At 45.8% G+C, this 15,376-nt stretch overlaps 1 protein-coding gene across 3 annotated transcripts in view; it reads left to right on the top strand.

Annotated features, from left to right (window-relative positions):
• The window catches only part of spag9b (sperm associated antigen 9b), a 38,150-nt gene extending 24,471 nt beyond the window's left edge, over positions 1-13,679 (top strand). For 2 of the 3 annotated variants that reach the window (XM_086196306.1, XM_086196309.1), the window contains 23 exons: positions 26-119; positions 784-908; positions 1,402-1,459; positions 1,701-1,853; positions 1,937-1,994; positions 2,082-2,212; positions 2,917-2,973; positions 4,630-4,809; positions 5,632-5,761; positions 6,138-6,227; positions 6,401-6,562; positions 6,750-6,921; positions 7,902-8,114; positions 8,222-8,378; positions 8,708-8,836; positions 8,923-9,003; positions 9,079-9,146; positions 9,242-9,390; positions 9,984-10,155; positions 10,245-10,358; positions 10,446-10,625; positions 10,975-11,109; positions 11,196-13,679. In XM_086196306.1, the coding sequence (XP_086052432.1) occupies positions 26-119; positions 784-908; positions 1,402-1,459; positions 1,701-1,853; positions 1,937-1,994; positions 2,082-2,212; positions 2,917-2,973; positions 4,630-4,809; positions 5,632-5,761; positions 6,138-6,227; positions 6,401-6,562; positions 6,750-6,921; positions 7,902-8,114; positions 8,222-8,378; positions 8,708-8,836; positions 8,923-9,003; positions 9,079-9,146; positions 9,242-9,390; positions 9,984-10,155; positions 10,245-10,358; positions 10,446-10,625; positions 10,975-11,109; positions 11,196-11,314 (2,927 nt within the window). In that variant the 3' untranslated portion in view covers positions 11,315-13,679. Of the gene's footprint in view, positions 1-25; positions 120-783; positions 909-1,401; positions 1,460-1,700; positions 1,854-1,936; positions 1,995-2,081; positions 2,213-2,916; positions 2,975-4,629; positions 4,810-5,631; positions 5,762-6,137; positions 6,228-6,400; positions 6,563-6,749; positions 6,922-7,901; positions 8,115-8,221; positions 8,379-8,707; positions 8,837-8,922; positions 9,004-9,078; positions 9,147-9,241; positions 9,391-9,983; positions 10,156-10,244; positions 10,359-10,445; positions 10,626-10,974; positions 11,110-11,195 lie in introns of all 3 variants that reach the window. The other variant, XM_086196307.1, reaches the window with a different exon arrangement.
• The last annotated feature ends 1,697 nt before the right edge of the window (positions 13,680-15,376 follow it).

Consider the following 15,376-nt stretch of genomic DNA (forward strand, 5'->3'; position numbering starts at 1 on the left):
GTTTACATTCCTGCTGGTTTTATAGATGGATCCGACCAGCTGGAGAAGTCGGAGGTGATGGCCATCATAGAGTCCACTCCTGAGCTGGACATGGACCTCGATGGCTGCAGAGGGACAAGGTTTAAAAATTTCCTCTGATTAAGCTGATTCGGACTGTGATACCTGAACTAATTTGCGTTATTTTATACCAGTGTGTTTAAACGTGCATATTATTTGTTTAAAGTGTGTGTTTACCAATAAGTCTTTATGAGGTAGATGTCGTCATCGTGGTAGAGCAAATACATCCAGAAAAGGAAGCCATAGAACTTCCATTTTATTTATTTTTTACGTGTTTCTCTGGTGAATCCTTCCTCTTCCTGCCACAGTCCTCCCAGCATGAATGTGTAAAAAGTGAGAAACATGGTTTGTTATTCTACGTTAGAAGATATCTGTCAAACTGATGTCTGTAAATGTCGTTGGATTTCTTATGTGAAACATCAGTTTCGTGTTTTTTTTTGTTTTTTTGAATCGATTTTGGACATAAATGGAGGACTGTGGCATAAAAGGAATAATTATATATAAGGGTCCTTGTTAGCAGATTATCCTTAAATGTATTCATTTTTTTCCCTTTCTTATTTTAAGAATTAAAAATATCGCACATGTTGCAACTTCGCACACTGTCAAAGCCAGAAGTTTTCTTATTGCTGTCTTTGAAGGTTATTGGAGGCTGATTTTGATCAAAGTTGTGACACTGAAATATCAAACGTCCTCATCATAATGATTTTATGTTTTTACTCCATCAAGCACACCAACAAAAGGCGGCGTAGAGAACCTAGCATTCGACCGGAACACCGACTCTCTGTTTGAGGAGCTGTCGTCTGCAGGAAACGACCTCATAGGAGACGTGGATGAAGGAGCAGACCTGCTGGGTGAGCAGCCTCGCTCTCTCGTGACTCGCTATTACGCTACCTTTTCAAACAAAATTCTTCCCCTGCTATCTTTGCTGAATCTTCTTCTCTCTGGCTGTCTGGCATCATCAACTTTACAGACGAGTTCTCTGGTGTGTACGAATGAGTGAGGGTTCACCCGTTGCTGTATTCAGCCTCAGCACCTTCTGTGGTTCCCCTTGTATTGATTAGAGTGGTGGTGCTGTGCTGTGAGACTAGAGGTGTTCAGATGAGACCTTTTTAGTTTACAGGAATGTGGATTAATCTGTTTCAAAGGCACTCCTGTACTGATCTGATCTGCATCATTTTTTGCATGAATATCAGACTACAACTTTTTAGGTAAGACAAAGGCGTTGGTAGTGTTTAGAAGAGGTGTGGGAAACTCTCCTGTATTGACATGAGTTTTTGATGATGATACTAATATTTGCCATGTATATTCTCATGTTGGATGACACGATTACGGATGATTCTCCAGGTATGGGCCGTGAAGTTGAACATCTTATCCAAGAGAATGCACAGCTGCTGGAGACCAAGTTAGTACTCTTAGTCACATGATTAAGTGGTTTGGTCTTCTCTTATTACTCTGCATACGTGTGTCATTTAGATTTTTTATTGTGTCACTCAGAAAACAATGAAGCAAACAAGAAAATGTGTTCAGCAAAAAATGTCCCTCCTGTGCCAGCTTTGATGAGAATGCTGCCACCTGCTGCCTAATGTTTTTATTACATGTATATGTACGTGTGTGTATTTTTGTTTTGTTTTTTTTTCTCCCAGAAATGCTTTGAATGTGGTGAAGAATGACCTGATTGCTCGTGTGGACGAGCTGTCCTGTGAGAAGGAGGTGCTGCGAGGAGAGCTGGAGGCCATCACCCAGGCCAAGGCCAAACTGGAGGAGAAGAACAAAGAATTAGAGGAAGAACTCAAGAAGTGAGCTGTTCAGCATTTCCAACATTAGATTTACGGTTATAGCTTCCAATGGATGTTAAAGAATCTGAATACTCTTCTCACAGGATTCGGGCTGAAATTGACGACAACAAACAGAAGACAAAGACTGAGAATGAGGATGATGTGCGTCCTCTACACGACTATTTCCATGCCAGTGGACTTCCATGTGTTTGTTAACTCAGTCAGTTCATGCTGATGATGTGCTTGCAGAGCGACGTGCCCACTGCACAGAGGAAGCGTTTCACCAGGGTGGAGATGGCCCGAGTCCTGATGGAGAGGAACCAGTACAAGGAGAGGCTGATGGAGCTGCAAGAGGCCGTCAGATGGACAGAGATGATCCGGTAAGACGGCAGGAACCGAGGCCACTGCTGGAGAAATGTCGCGTACAAGGAAATTCTGAGAGCGCACACGTTGACCCAAGTTACAAACTCCTCATATTGTAGAAGGACAAAACTATACAGAACTGAGGGCTCTTAAGAGGATAGTGGCACTCCTTGCCTCCATATGAACATTGCACTTCCTGCTTATATCCTCCAAAACATAATCAGAAATGTGGTTCCAAAACTAAGATCATGATTATCTTACCTTCCTCGCTGAAGGAAGACCGATGCGATGGCCTGAGGGATCGGATCACAGAGAGGCCGCTCAGGTTTCTGAATCTCACTTCCCTGATCTATAATGCAAATAAGCGCCTGTGTTGTTTCTGTTTAATCACTAAATTCACCAGCAACAGTTAATTGAACATTAAAAAAGCAGCGTAACATGAAACCCAGTGGTAACATTAAAAGCAGAGTGCTGAGAAATGAAGACCATACAGCCTGGGTCTGTTCCCTGGGTTGTTCCTGACAAACCAAACCACCAGTCGAACACGCTCATGATATAGCTCTGCGTCTCTGTACTCAGTATCTGATTTTTATAAATATAATGATGGTAAAGATATTTCTGCTGTAGCAGGACATCAGATCCTTCCCTGTTTTCTCAGGATTCATGTGCGTTTACACTGCTGCTTGAGAAGTCCTGATCGAAACTTACCTTTCTGTCTCAGGGCCTCCAAGGAGAACCCAGTTCTTCCAGAGAAGAAGAAATCCAGCCTCTGGCAGTTGTAAGATCCCCTTTTTTTTCTGTTTACCAAAGTCCATAAAAATCTCCTGTGATTATTGTGCAATTTATTTTGTGTTTCTTTTGTATTTCCTGTTTTATGGGTGTTTTCTACAGGATGTAGGTAAATCTTGGACATGCAACGCTGCCCATGTTGACTAGTGATGTTTTTATCTTGATGTCTGAACAGAGGAGAGCCTGTCTGGGAATCTTAGATCAGAACTGCTGCACCAACATGATGGACCCTTAACAAATGAGACAAACTCTCAGTGGCAGTAAGATCTTTTAGGACGCTCACGACTCACAGAGGAACTAATTCTGTGTATCTCTTAAGCGCTGTGTCACCTCCTGGTTGAGAGCTGGAACGTCTTCAATGAAACTTAGAGAGGCCAGTCGACTCCGCACAGCACGCAAGAGAAGCTTCACCAACATAATTCTGCGTTGCTGAATCTCATTCAGGCTCTCCTTTGTTTAAGCAGGAGTGAGTTTGGTTTGGTTTGAAGGAGAGGATCATCTGGGGAAGGTTTGAGGCAAAGGAACATTTTAACATGTTAAGAGAAGCAACATCTGATGAATCTGTCGTCTCTCCTGCCCTGTCGTTGTGTGTCCCTCTATATTCTGCCTAATGTTGTTGCGTCTGTGTGCAGGAGGTGTGTTGGTAGGGCAACCAAAGAAATGGAAAGACTGTGAATCTATGGTGTCAAAGTGAAGCAGCAGTATTGTAGCTGTTCGACAATAATTGGTTCATCTCTATCTTGGTTCTACAAATGAGCTTTAGAATATTAATGTCACAGCAAAATAGGCTTTCCTCGAGCGCAGTTCTCTCACTGCACCGTACGGAACGGAGAATCAAGCCATAAGCTGTGGTTCTCTGCCGACCCGATCATGCCAGGGCCTCCTTTTGATGATCAGTGATGTTACTTGATTTCAAAACACAGGATAAACATTCAGTTTCTGATAAGATCTCCACAAAGAAATCCTCCCGTTGTTTTGTTATTTAACATTTTTCATCATGAGGCAGCAAAATTAGGCAGTTTTTCTTGCTGTCACGCTTCAGCTGCCACTTAACACTACTCCTTTGCACCGCAAAGAGAACACGTTTTATTGATATTTACCATTTGTACGCATATTGAGCTGTTAGCGGAAAAGCACATTAATCAACATGTCCTGGTCGGCCAAAAGTCTCGATAGAAGAGCTCCACAGCTAGAGGGATGGGAGGTGTTGGCGACGGCAGCCTTTGTTTCACACGATTGTGCTGTTGTGGTGGTAGGAAAATATATAATGAATTTGTAGGATCATTGCAGGGTTAGAGGAGGGGGGCAGGTGCTCTTGTCCGTATCTGTTTTGCTCTGTGTTGCTGACTAATGTCCTAGTCGGTGCTCAGTATTAACCCCGCGCTCTCCCTGCTCGATGCCGTTCTGTGTTGAGCTGCTGCTCTGATGTTGTGGAGGCAGCCCATTGGGTTAATGTGAAGATTTGTGTGATTGCCACCTGCATGGAAGCAGCATGGTGTTCTGGCATGGGAAAGGAACTTGCTGTGGTCTCACCCTTCAGTGTTGAACCCTACCTCTTGAGCTACTGCTTGTGTCCACCCCTCTATACGTTTGTCCGTGTGCTCTTTCTCTTTTCCGTCCCACTTCCCCGCCCTTACACCTCCAGTTTCAGCCGTTTGTTTAGCTCGTCGGGCGGGGCAGCAAAGAAGCCTGCAGGGGAAGCCCCCGTCAACGTCAAGTACAACGCACCCACCTCGCAGATTCAACCGTCCGTCAAAAAGAGGAGCAGCGCCTTGCAGCAGCTGCCCAGCGACAAGAGCAAAGCCTTTGATTTCCTCAATGAGGAGTAAGTCTGCCAGAGGAATGAACATTTGACGACGACGACGATGATTATGATGATGGTGGATTTGACTCATTGATATGGGGGGCGCGAATAGTTGTCCAAGCAAATCAGACACCAGACTTTTCTAATTGTAATGCAGTAAGAGGCCTCACTGTTCAAACGTTTTACTGGATGTTTAAAATCTGAGTACTGAAAGCTGTCAGTCAAACATGGACTATATGACTTTTCATGATTTTGTGGTGAGGAAGAAAAGCAGAGCAACCACAGGATTTTAGAAAAGTAGATTCTGACTGTTAAATCCATCTGCTAATTATGAACCTACGCTTTTCATCTCTTTCCATCCTTCTGACCTCTTTCTAACTACGTTGTAACATAAGAGGTCCAGTTGCAATGTTACCTGGTAACTCTGATCATCAGTTATTTCTTATGCATGCAGTTATGACACTGGAGACTATAAGTACCTGAATATTAGAACCAATAAGGTCCTGCATGTCAATATAATTGGATCAGTTCACCCGCGCAGTCGCGTGTAGAGTGAGAGAGTTCCATGTGGTTTATTTTTAAAAATGCAGAACCAGAACAATAAGGCAACAATGTACCCTTTGTTATGTCTTTGGTCCAGGCCCAATGAACTCGAGTAACCTGAGTCATGCACCCTCACCAACAAGCAAAGATCTACAGTAATAATACAGGATCAGTTACAATGTCTCCGGTAGACCATTTTGAAGGTTTTGCTGCCTGGCACTGTTTTGGTTTGACTGGTTTGGGGAAATCTGACAACCCTTGGAAAGAAGTCTTTGTAAGAGCGCTGCTGTTGGGTTCCAGAGTGGCGGCTGATACTGTGGTGTCCAGGCGAGAGCAGAAACGGGCCCAGTACCAGCAGGTGAAAGCCCACGTCCAGAAAGAGGACGGCAGAGTGCAGGCTTACGGCTGGAGTCTCCCCAAAAAGTACAAAGTAAGAAAATGAAAATCAGACCTGTGATATTGGCAGGAAAAGATTTCGGAACATGTCATTTGGTTTGAAGCGCCGGACGATTTGGCTTGGCCAATATTCTCAGAGAGCGAGAGAAACCTTTCACTACGATGCTGTACCATCAGCAACAAGTGGCACGAGCAGAACAAGTCTCTTTTCTTTGATGGCTTCCTGCAGGGTTCTGTGTGTTAATCTGTGTAGAGGAGTGGGACTGCAAATCAGTTGTGGAACAAGATCTCACTTAAGACTGAAGAAGGTCAACAGGTCTCCATATTTGCTCTCAGGGCCCTGCTCCTTCATAATCTGTCCACTCGTACAGAGTTAACAAGCTGTGATGCTGTTTGATTTTTGTTTTCAGACCAATGGTGGTCAGGCAGAGGGGAAGATGAAAAATCTGCCTGTTCCTGTCTTCCTCCGACCACTGGATGAGAAAGATGCTTCTATGAAGGTTTGTTCCTCCTGTTTTTCTTGTGTGTAACTAAAGTATAATAAGGCGTATCATTTGTACTTTTCCATCTCGGCTGTATTCATACCTCCTCTTGGCTTGTGTTTCGTGCAGCACGAGGTGTGTGACGTTCCACTTTGAAGTGTGCTAACTGTGTGTGTGTGTCTGTGCTTCAGCTGTGGTGTGCCGCTGGCGTGAACCTGTCTGGAGGTAAAACCAGAGACGGAGGTTCCATCGTAGGAGCCAGCGTGTTTTACAGTGACGTGTCTGGACAAGAGAGCCCTCGAAAGAAAGTAGGCTCTCAGAGCAGCCTGGACAAACTGGATCAAGAGCTCAAGGTCTGATTCTGCTGGCTGCACTGAGCCGTTTATCATCCTGTCCCAAGAGGAAATTAAGAATTATGCTGCTCTCATACTGGCGCATTGACAGGAGGAGGTCTCAGTTAATGGGCTTCCAAAGACAGACATTTTGTGTTTTTATCATGACGATTGACGGCGAGTTGACTCGTCCTCTTTATCGCTACAGGATCAGCAGAAGGAGCTGAGGCAGCAGGATGAGTTGTCGTCGCTGGTGTGGATTTGCACCAGCACCCAGTCCACCACGAAAGCTGTTGTCATTGATGCCAACCAGCCTGGAAACATTCTGGAGAGCTTTTTTGTTTGTAACTCCCATGTCCTCTGCATCGCCAGTGTACCAGGTCAGTGCACCGGTGCAGGTTCATGTGGGAAAGATCTCAGACGTGTGTCCAGGAACTGCCGGACTTGTATTTCCTGTCTGCTGAGATGTTGTCAAACTGCCTCCAGATTGGTCCCAGTTGAGGGCGGCATTGCCTGAGTTCATGAGGTCATTGAAATCCTGGAAGTCTTGGTATTTGAATAAAGCCATTTCCAGGCCTGGAAATGTTTTGAAAGCTAAATGAAACCAGAAAATTTTGGGAAAACCGTTAAAATTTTGTTCACTAATGCCTACATATTAGAGAATATTTCATCTGGTTAAAATCAACCGAGGAAAAATTGCTTTTGATTAATATTGATCCACCTTTACACACACACACACACACACACACACACCTGTGCATGCACAGCTTGTCAGTAATTTCATTTATTCATTGTAAATTTCCACATGGATTTCTGTTTAACTTTCATGTGTCAACAGACATTTCACAAAACGAAGGGTCAAGAGGGGCCCGAGGACCTGAAACAACAACAATTGAACACAGCAAAAAAAAAAAAACCCACATATGAGTAAATACTATTACTATACTTTATGAATGAACCCTGATCCTTGGCTAAACCTGCGACCTTTCTTGATTTGTTGGCTTGAAAGTGGCGGGTGTCTGTGTTGATGGACAGTGACCTGCACAACTCAGCGGTGCTGCAAATCCTCATACAAGGAAGATTTGTTACTGGCGTTTGGGTGCAAATGACATTTATCTATTCATGATTGACATGTAGAGAATGACACATTGCATAGCTTGGAGTTGAATGAATATCATTGGAAGGACCCATAGGAAGCGACCTTTAAGACAACAAAACCATTATCCAGTGGCATCTACTTCCAAGTATGAGAGAAATGTTCAGTAGGACTGCTGTAGTGTCACATGTAAACTCATTTTTACCGATCAGCCCCCAAAGACGTGCACCAAATACCTGTTTGTGTATGTATGTGATGATGCAGGTGCAAGAGAGACGGATTATCCAGCTGGTGAAGAAGTAGCTGCGAATTTAGAGGCAGGACTGGTGGAAGATGGCAGCTCACCAGCTGCCAAGAGCAGCACAGCAGGCGATGACAGTGTGCTTGGAGGCATCACTGTTGTGGGCTGTGACGCTGAAGGAGCCGCAGCTGTGCCTCAGACAGCAGATAGTCCAGAAAAAGCAGACGGACAAAAGGGTGCGAGATTAAACCTTCATCTGTAACCCGTGTTTATTCCCCCGGCATCCACAGCAGTAAAAGAAACCACGCGTGTGACTGTTTGACTGAGATCATTCTGTCTGTAGAATCCAAACCAGCAGAGGAAGCAACAGAGGCGACGGAGGCCAACGCAGGACTTGCTGACCATAAAGAGAGCCTGAGGGGCGCCTACACTGAGCATGTGTTCACAGATCCGCTGGGAGCTCAGCAGACAGCCGAGACCCCAGCCAGCTACTCCCAGAGGTGCTGCAGGCACATCAGTACAAACCTAGCCTTGTGTCGTAGTCATGGAAACACAAGATGTTGATGTGACCCGTGGCTAAAAGATGGCACGATTTTTAATTTGTTTTCAACCTGTCTTTGTCAACTAACTTGATTTAGTTCACTGCACAGATTCTGGTGCGTTCTGCTCGTAGTGGCTACTTTAGCATGGAATAGCTAGCCTCAAGCAGACTTGCTTTCCGATTCGAAGGCAACCTTGTGTGATGTAGACTCAGGTGGCATCTCTTGAGTTATTATTTCGTCTTTGCATAAGTCCATCTCTAACCGTGTGTGGCGTCTCTTCTCAACAGAGAGAGCGATCTAGTAAAAGATGGCGTGAGCTCCAACCCCACAGCAGAGGAACAGGACTTAATGAGAGAGGAGGCTCAGAAGATGAGCAGCGTTCTGCCCACTATGTGGCTCGGGGCACAGAACGGATGGTGAGATGAAAGCTCTTCCTCAAAACTAACAAAACAACACCTCTATACGAGCAGAATGGGGTCATTGTGATGTTTTTTTCCTCCAGTGTGTACGTGCACTCCTCTGTGGCTCAGTGGAAGAAGTGTCTTCACTCTATTAAGCTGAAGGACTCGGTGCTTGGCATCGTGTAAGTTCAGGAACACTTTTGCTGTATGAACACTTTGCGCTGCCTGCTTCTCATCATTGCCGGTTCGACCCACAGACACGTGAAAGGCCGGGTGCTGGTTGGTCTCTCTGATGGCACATTAGCCATTTTCCACCGAGGAGTAGGTGAGTTTCACAAGCTGCTCCTCTTTTTCTTTTTGAAATAATCCTCTGTTCGTATGTAAGAGCGAGCTCGTTTGTGAACTTCCTGTGTCTGTCAGACGGACAGTGGGACCTGACCAACTATCATCTGCTGGACCTGGGGAGGCCTCACTACTCAATCCGCTGCATGACTGTAGTCCACGACAAGGTGTGGTGTGGCTACAGGAACAAGATCTACGTGGTGCAGCCCAAAGCCATGAAGATAGAGGTAGGGTCCAGAGAACTGTTTGAAATGGGACAAAGTCACACTTTACCCAAAAAATGCCTTTCCAGTACGAACAAATGGGTGTCTGAGCTCATGAATATGAGTTTTTACTGAAATGGTTCACCGTTTTTAGTCAGTCAAGCAGACAAACGCCTTCCTCTCCTCCCTGGTTCATCACGGAGCTCCAGACCTCCACCAGATGGCTGAGTGCTAGTTAGCTAATGAACATCAAATACACGCTTCTCCAAAACAGTCTTTGACTATGTGGATGGAACTCTGGTCTTGTTTCATATTTGCTGCTGCTGCAAAAAAAAAAAAAAAAAAACAGTTGAGAAATTACAAGATGTTTTTTTTAGAGTTTGATAAACACCAAGAATGCCTCAGTAAAACTGCTAGGATACATAGATGTTCCTTTATTGTTCTGGGATGGGGAAATTCACACATGAGCAGGAAGTCATGGATGAGGAATAAACTGTAGAATCCAGACTCTTACTGGGGGCTCAGCAGTAGCAGCCAAGGAACTGTTCAGCACCTCAACACTTGTTCTGGGACCTCTGACCTCATCGCTGCATGTCTTCATTCTCGTCCCTCTGCAGAAGTCATTCGATGCCCACCCACGCAAGGACAGCCAGGTGCGACAGCTGGCCTGGGATGGTGATGGCATCTGGGTGTCCATCAGGCTGGACTCCACTCTCAGGCTGTTCCATGCTCACACCTACCAGCACCTCCAGGACGTGGACATCGAGCCCTACGTCAGCAAGATGCTGGGTTAGTCCCTCTGTCTGAGACAAAATATCTATTCTCCATTTCAGACAAGCAGCTGGTCAGGGTTTGACAGGTGTGCACCTCCGTCTCAGGTACGGGGAAACTGGGCTTCTCCTTCGTACGGATTACGGCTCTCATGGTGTCGTGTAATCGTCTGTGGATCGGCACCGGCAATGGAGTCATCATCTCCATCCCTCTGACAGAGTGTGAGTGTCCAACTGGATGTAATATTACAGCATTTCAACCACGAAACCAAGTGTCACCAGTAATAATCCAGGTGTGTTTTATTTTAGCGGCCAACAGGGGGAGCAAAGGAGCAGGTAACCTTCCCGGGAGCGTGGTTCGAGTCTACGGTGACGACAGCAGTGACAAAATCACAGCGGGGACATTTGTCCCCTACTGCTCCATGTCTCACGCTCAGCTCTGTTTCCATGGACACCGGGATGCTGTCAAGTTCTTCACTGCTGTTCCAGGTAAATGCGCACCTGCCGTCAGGCGGCAGTGCATGTCCTACCTTTACTTCGAGGGTTAAGGGTCTCGCCAGGCCACACACACAAGGTCAGTGACCAGATCTAAAAAGATCTTTACTCGCCCTGCAAAGTGATGACTATCAGCAACCCGTAATGCAACGCTGCTACAGCTGCACCCTCTGAGAAACAGAATTCAATATTGATGTTTTCAGAAGAAATGAAACGTTCAGGCAGGGCCGGTGAACGTCTCTCAGCTTGCTGTGTCCTGTTGGGCTGATCCACTCGGGCTCACCTGTTGACACCAGCTGGATGTGCCTGGTTCCATTTACAAGTTGTGTCTCTGTGCTTTCAGGCCACACGGTTCCATCTGCGTCCCTCATCGGAGGAGAGGCGGGGGGGGACAAGGCCACAGATGGGCCCTCCCAGGAGGGAAGCAAGTCTGTGCTGGTGATGAGCGGAGGAGAAGGCTACATCGACTTCAGGATGGGTGAGTGCTGCAGGGAACGCTTCCAGATCAACCTGTGTGAGGGCTTCAGGAGCTGGAGGGGGGTCATGATGTCTTCCTGTCTCCAGGTGACGAGGAAGGTGAGGCGGGGGAGGGGGAGGACCCTCCCTTGAAACTACAGCCCCCCCTGGCTAAAGCTGAGCGCAGCCACCTCATAGTCTGGCAGGTCATGGCCAGCGAGGACTGAAAGTTGTGTTTCGCCTTTCTGTCAAACCTGCCGCCGTACGAGCTGGATGAGAACGAGGACCCCCCCCCCCTCCCCCGGTGACGCAAGTTCAATCAGCACTCAAGTTTTCTGTCTCAAAGCTGAACAATGAGAGTGAACCAAGCTGAGCGTGGGGCCGGAGGAGGGGGGGGGGGGGGGGGGTCAGTGCTGACACTCACCTGCACGATTGTTCTTTTGTTTTCCACGTTTGTTGTCAAGCTTTCAGTTATGATGCCTCGTCTTTTTATGTCAGCTGAGTTCAACTCTTCACTTTTCTTTTTTTTTAATTCCCTCAGCAAGTACAGCTAGTGATGGTTCCCCCCCAGTCCAGATGCTGTTTCCAGCTGCTGGACTCTGATTGGTTTAAAGCCATATGACCTGTGTCTTACCCACGTTCACTTAAATGATGCAACATTTGGGCAATAATGTAGACGAGCTGAGCTGAAGGGACTTGTGACGACACGTCCTCTCGTTTAGAATTCCTGTTCATCTTTTGACAACTTGGATTGAGATGATATGCAAGACGAGAAGAGTCGGGGATCAGCAGATCTCAGATCCACACGAGAGCCCCCGACGTGTCCCGAGCAGCTCCTGGTGGTGCCTCTCCTGGATTAGGACATTAAAAGCTGAACTTTTTCTGAAAGATACCCGTGAGAACTATTTGACAGCACTTGCTTCAGTGTTGAAAGAACTTCCAGAATCATGAAGAACTCCTTTTGACACGCAGAAATAATTCTTGGGAACGAAAAGGGTGTTTAATCTGTGCTCAAATGACTACGTGAGCAGGAAATGACCTGTTGAGTCTGTGTCACCTGCACCGAAATACCAGAAGTGTGATCAGCGATAATCAGTAGATGATTTTCCAATATTTGATTTTTCTATTAAAAGTAATCGAGCTCGCGTGCTAAGGTCACCGGTGGGTTTAGATCTGTTTTAACTAAAAATGTTATGATTTACTGCTACATTTTTCACGATTGTAAACAGAAAATGGCGACGCTTCCGATGCTTGTTCAGTTTTTACATTTTATGCAACGTTTGAGAGAAAAACGGTAAGAAAAATAATTTTCAAATTCAGTGAATTGATGCTAATTCAAGAGAGACAAACCTGGGGCTGTAAATCGGTGACCTCTGACCTTTCTGTTGGCGACCTGCGACTCTTTTCTGTTACACTTGATTTGGTTGCAACACTGAATGAGCTCAGTGTCAGAGGAGGGAGCGGCTCGGCCTCGGGCTCCCAGGATCGACCGCTGCCTTAGGCGTCACGCTTCGAACCTTCAGGCTTCTATAGTGTGACAAAGTATTTATTTTTCCTTGAAAGAATGTCACGTTTGCTACCAAAGGATAAAGAATGAAAGGGTGAATAAACGTCTCATCTGGCACCGTGGAGGAAACCTGTTTTTCTAAGAGAACTCCTGGCGTGTAAATAAGATCTATTTTTCAACTTTCATATTTGGAAATTGATGCTCAGTGTTTTCCAAATGTGAGACCCTTGACTGAGAGGCTCAAACAAGCAGCGGGCGACGGGGCTGCTCTCAGCAACATCCCCACATGATGATGATGATGTTTTAAACTCTATTTTTATGAACTTTTTTTTTTTTTTTTTTGGAATGTGGTTTGTACGTTAGAGTTGCGTAGCGTGTACGTTGTGTCTGATGGCAGCCAAACTGCGTCAGGAGATGTGTACCAGGAGAGCTACTGTGTGTTTCTGGCCTCTGTACCAGTGAACTGAACTGGTGCCCTCTTTGTTTTGTCCTTTGTATGGAAAGTTATCAGATTTTGTGTGTGTGTGTGTGTGTGTGTGTGTGTGTGTGTGTGTGTTTTCTCTCCAAGTGTGGAGAAAGAAATGTTACTGCAGTTTAGCCGTTTCAGTATTTATTTCAATAATTGAGCCTTTGCAGTTCAGAATGTATCTTTGTACATTGAATATGAATCTATATATATCAGATGAATATGGATGGACCGTGACAGTGGCTTGGCCTGATTGTTCTGGGACACATGAAATGATGTGTTTGTGTTGGAGGGGTGACTTTCCTCAGCTATGCACTTTGTCTCTGGAGGGGCGGCAGAGAGCGACGCCTGTTTAGGAGGGTTTTCATCTCTAAAACAGGAAGTCCAGCTGTTCAGTGAGTGGACAACATCGTCCCACCCGAGCACCATCCAGGACGTTTTCTCTGGGAGTCTCGCTCTCCCCCACAGGTGTGTGTGTGCGTGCGTGTGTGTGTGCGCGCATGTGTCATGGCTCTCATCTGCATAATGCTTGTTCCGAGCTGCACACACACACCATCTGTACTTCCGACAACGTCTCTAGCCTTACTTCTTTTTAACAATCAATTAAAACAAACTTTGTGGTCAAAGTGTGTGAGCTTCTGTTTTTGTCTTCGCAGCGATCCTCAAGCCAACATGGACGCCACCGCGGTCCTGGTGGTGCGTGCCACTTCACATTCAACTGTACTGACTTTTGAAGGACACCTTTTGTTGTGTGGGTGAACAATGGAACTAAGAACAAAAGAGAGAGCTGGTTCAGAATTAAGAATGAACACCAAAAATAATAGAAGTTCTAAGAACACACACTGAAGGAGAACACTGGGTTAGAACAAAGAACGTACGCAAAGGAGAACCTAAAGAGCTGAGGTTTCTTATGGCACATTCGATGAAATGTGACGAAACTTGGCTGCAGTGCTGCTTGTGCTTCAACTCAGATTTCTGTCACTTTCTGTTTTTCAAAAATCACCTATCTCTTCTCAAGCCTTTGCACCGGCGCGACTAAAGTGAAAGCCGAGATCGTCTTGATTCTGGTCAAAGTGTTTCCAAGCAGATCAGTCAGGGGTCAGACGGTGAGTGTGCAGTGTTGGTTCCCTTCCAGCGGTAATAAGTACCTGCTGCACAGGGAAACGGGATGGATTCACAGTCTAGACTCGATAACTTCCCTGAAACGCATGAGTGATGTGAGATGTTTGGTTTCCTCCTGGACTAGGATTTTGGCAGTTTTGTTTTAAGGTAAAGCAGAAAAAAAATACACCACTTTGGCGAATGTGATGTCATCACCGAAGCTTTCAAAGCCCACGTCTCTCTCACGGAACAGTCAGTCAGTCGCCAGCTCTGGGGACACGAGATAGGCTGCTTGAAGCCCACGTCTAGCAAATGTTTGAGATCAGGCCATGAAGGGCCCGTCAGATTTGAGTTTCTACTCTGGCACAATTCACGTACATGGTGGTGGACATTGTGCTATGCTAAATGTATTTGGCAGCAGGGTTTTTGAACTTGTCAGACGCGACTTCTAGCAGTGATGCTTTCACTTGATGGAGCGGCAGCTTGCTCACGCAGCCCTGGGTGTCTCTTCAACAGTTCCCCAAGTTTAACAAATCATTAGCCTCACAGCGTGATTGCCTAAGTCCTGTTTTGGTCAAAGTGGGATATCTGCCTAACTCGACTGTCCTAAGGCTGCTGAGTCACTGTGCCTTGCTGGCTTAGTTTGGCCAACATGCGACAGGCGGTTATGCTATGAGGCTAACGATAATACGAGATCCATAAAGAGAAACCAGAGTGCAAGTACATTTGGTCAGTGAGTGCCCTCTAATGGTGTATTGCAGTATTTCTTGCCAATCAACACACTTTGATGTAATTAGTATTTGGAACTTGAGTTTCCAGCTCTGGAATGAAAGGTTGAGGGATCAAGAAACAACGACGACGCGTATTTGATTTCTCATTACGTTTGAAGTTCTAGGTGTGATGTCATCGCCTCAGTCTCAGAGACAGTGCGAGAATGATTGATTGTAATTCAAGAAATAAAAAAATAAAAAAAATCCTAAAAACAGGTGGCCGTGGCTGAATCAAGACCTGAACTGCGCCGTGTACCACAACAAAATGAGCCAAGGAGCAAATGACCACACAGTGGTTTTTCACGCGTTTTTCATTAAATGACAGTCACATTGAGAATGAATCTTTTACAAAGGGGACCAAGCCAAGACGGGGACAAAAAAAACAAGCAATCTCAATCGCAGCATGCATCAAATACGTGCCAGAAAACAGTGGATAGTCAAGGCA

This window comes from Aulostomus chinensis, chromosome 23 (assembly GCF_037954235.1).
Source record: "Aulostomus chinensis isolate RoL2024-O1b breed Wild chromosome 23, RoL_Achi_v1.0, whole genome shotgun sequence".
Lineage (NCBI taxonomy): Eukaryota > Metazoa > Chordata > Actinopteri > Syngnathiformes > Aulostomidae > Aulostomus > Aulostomus chinensis.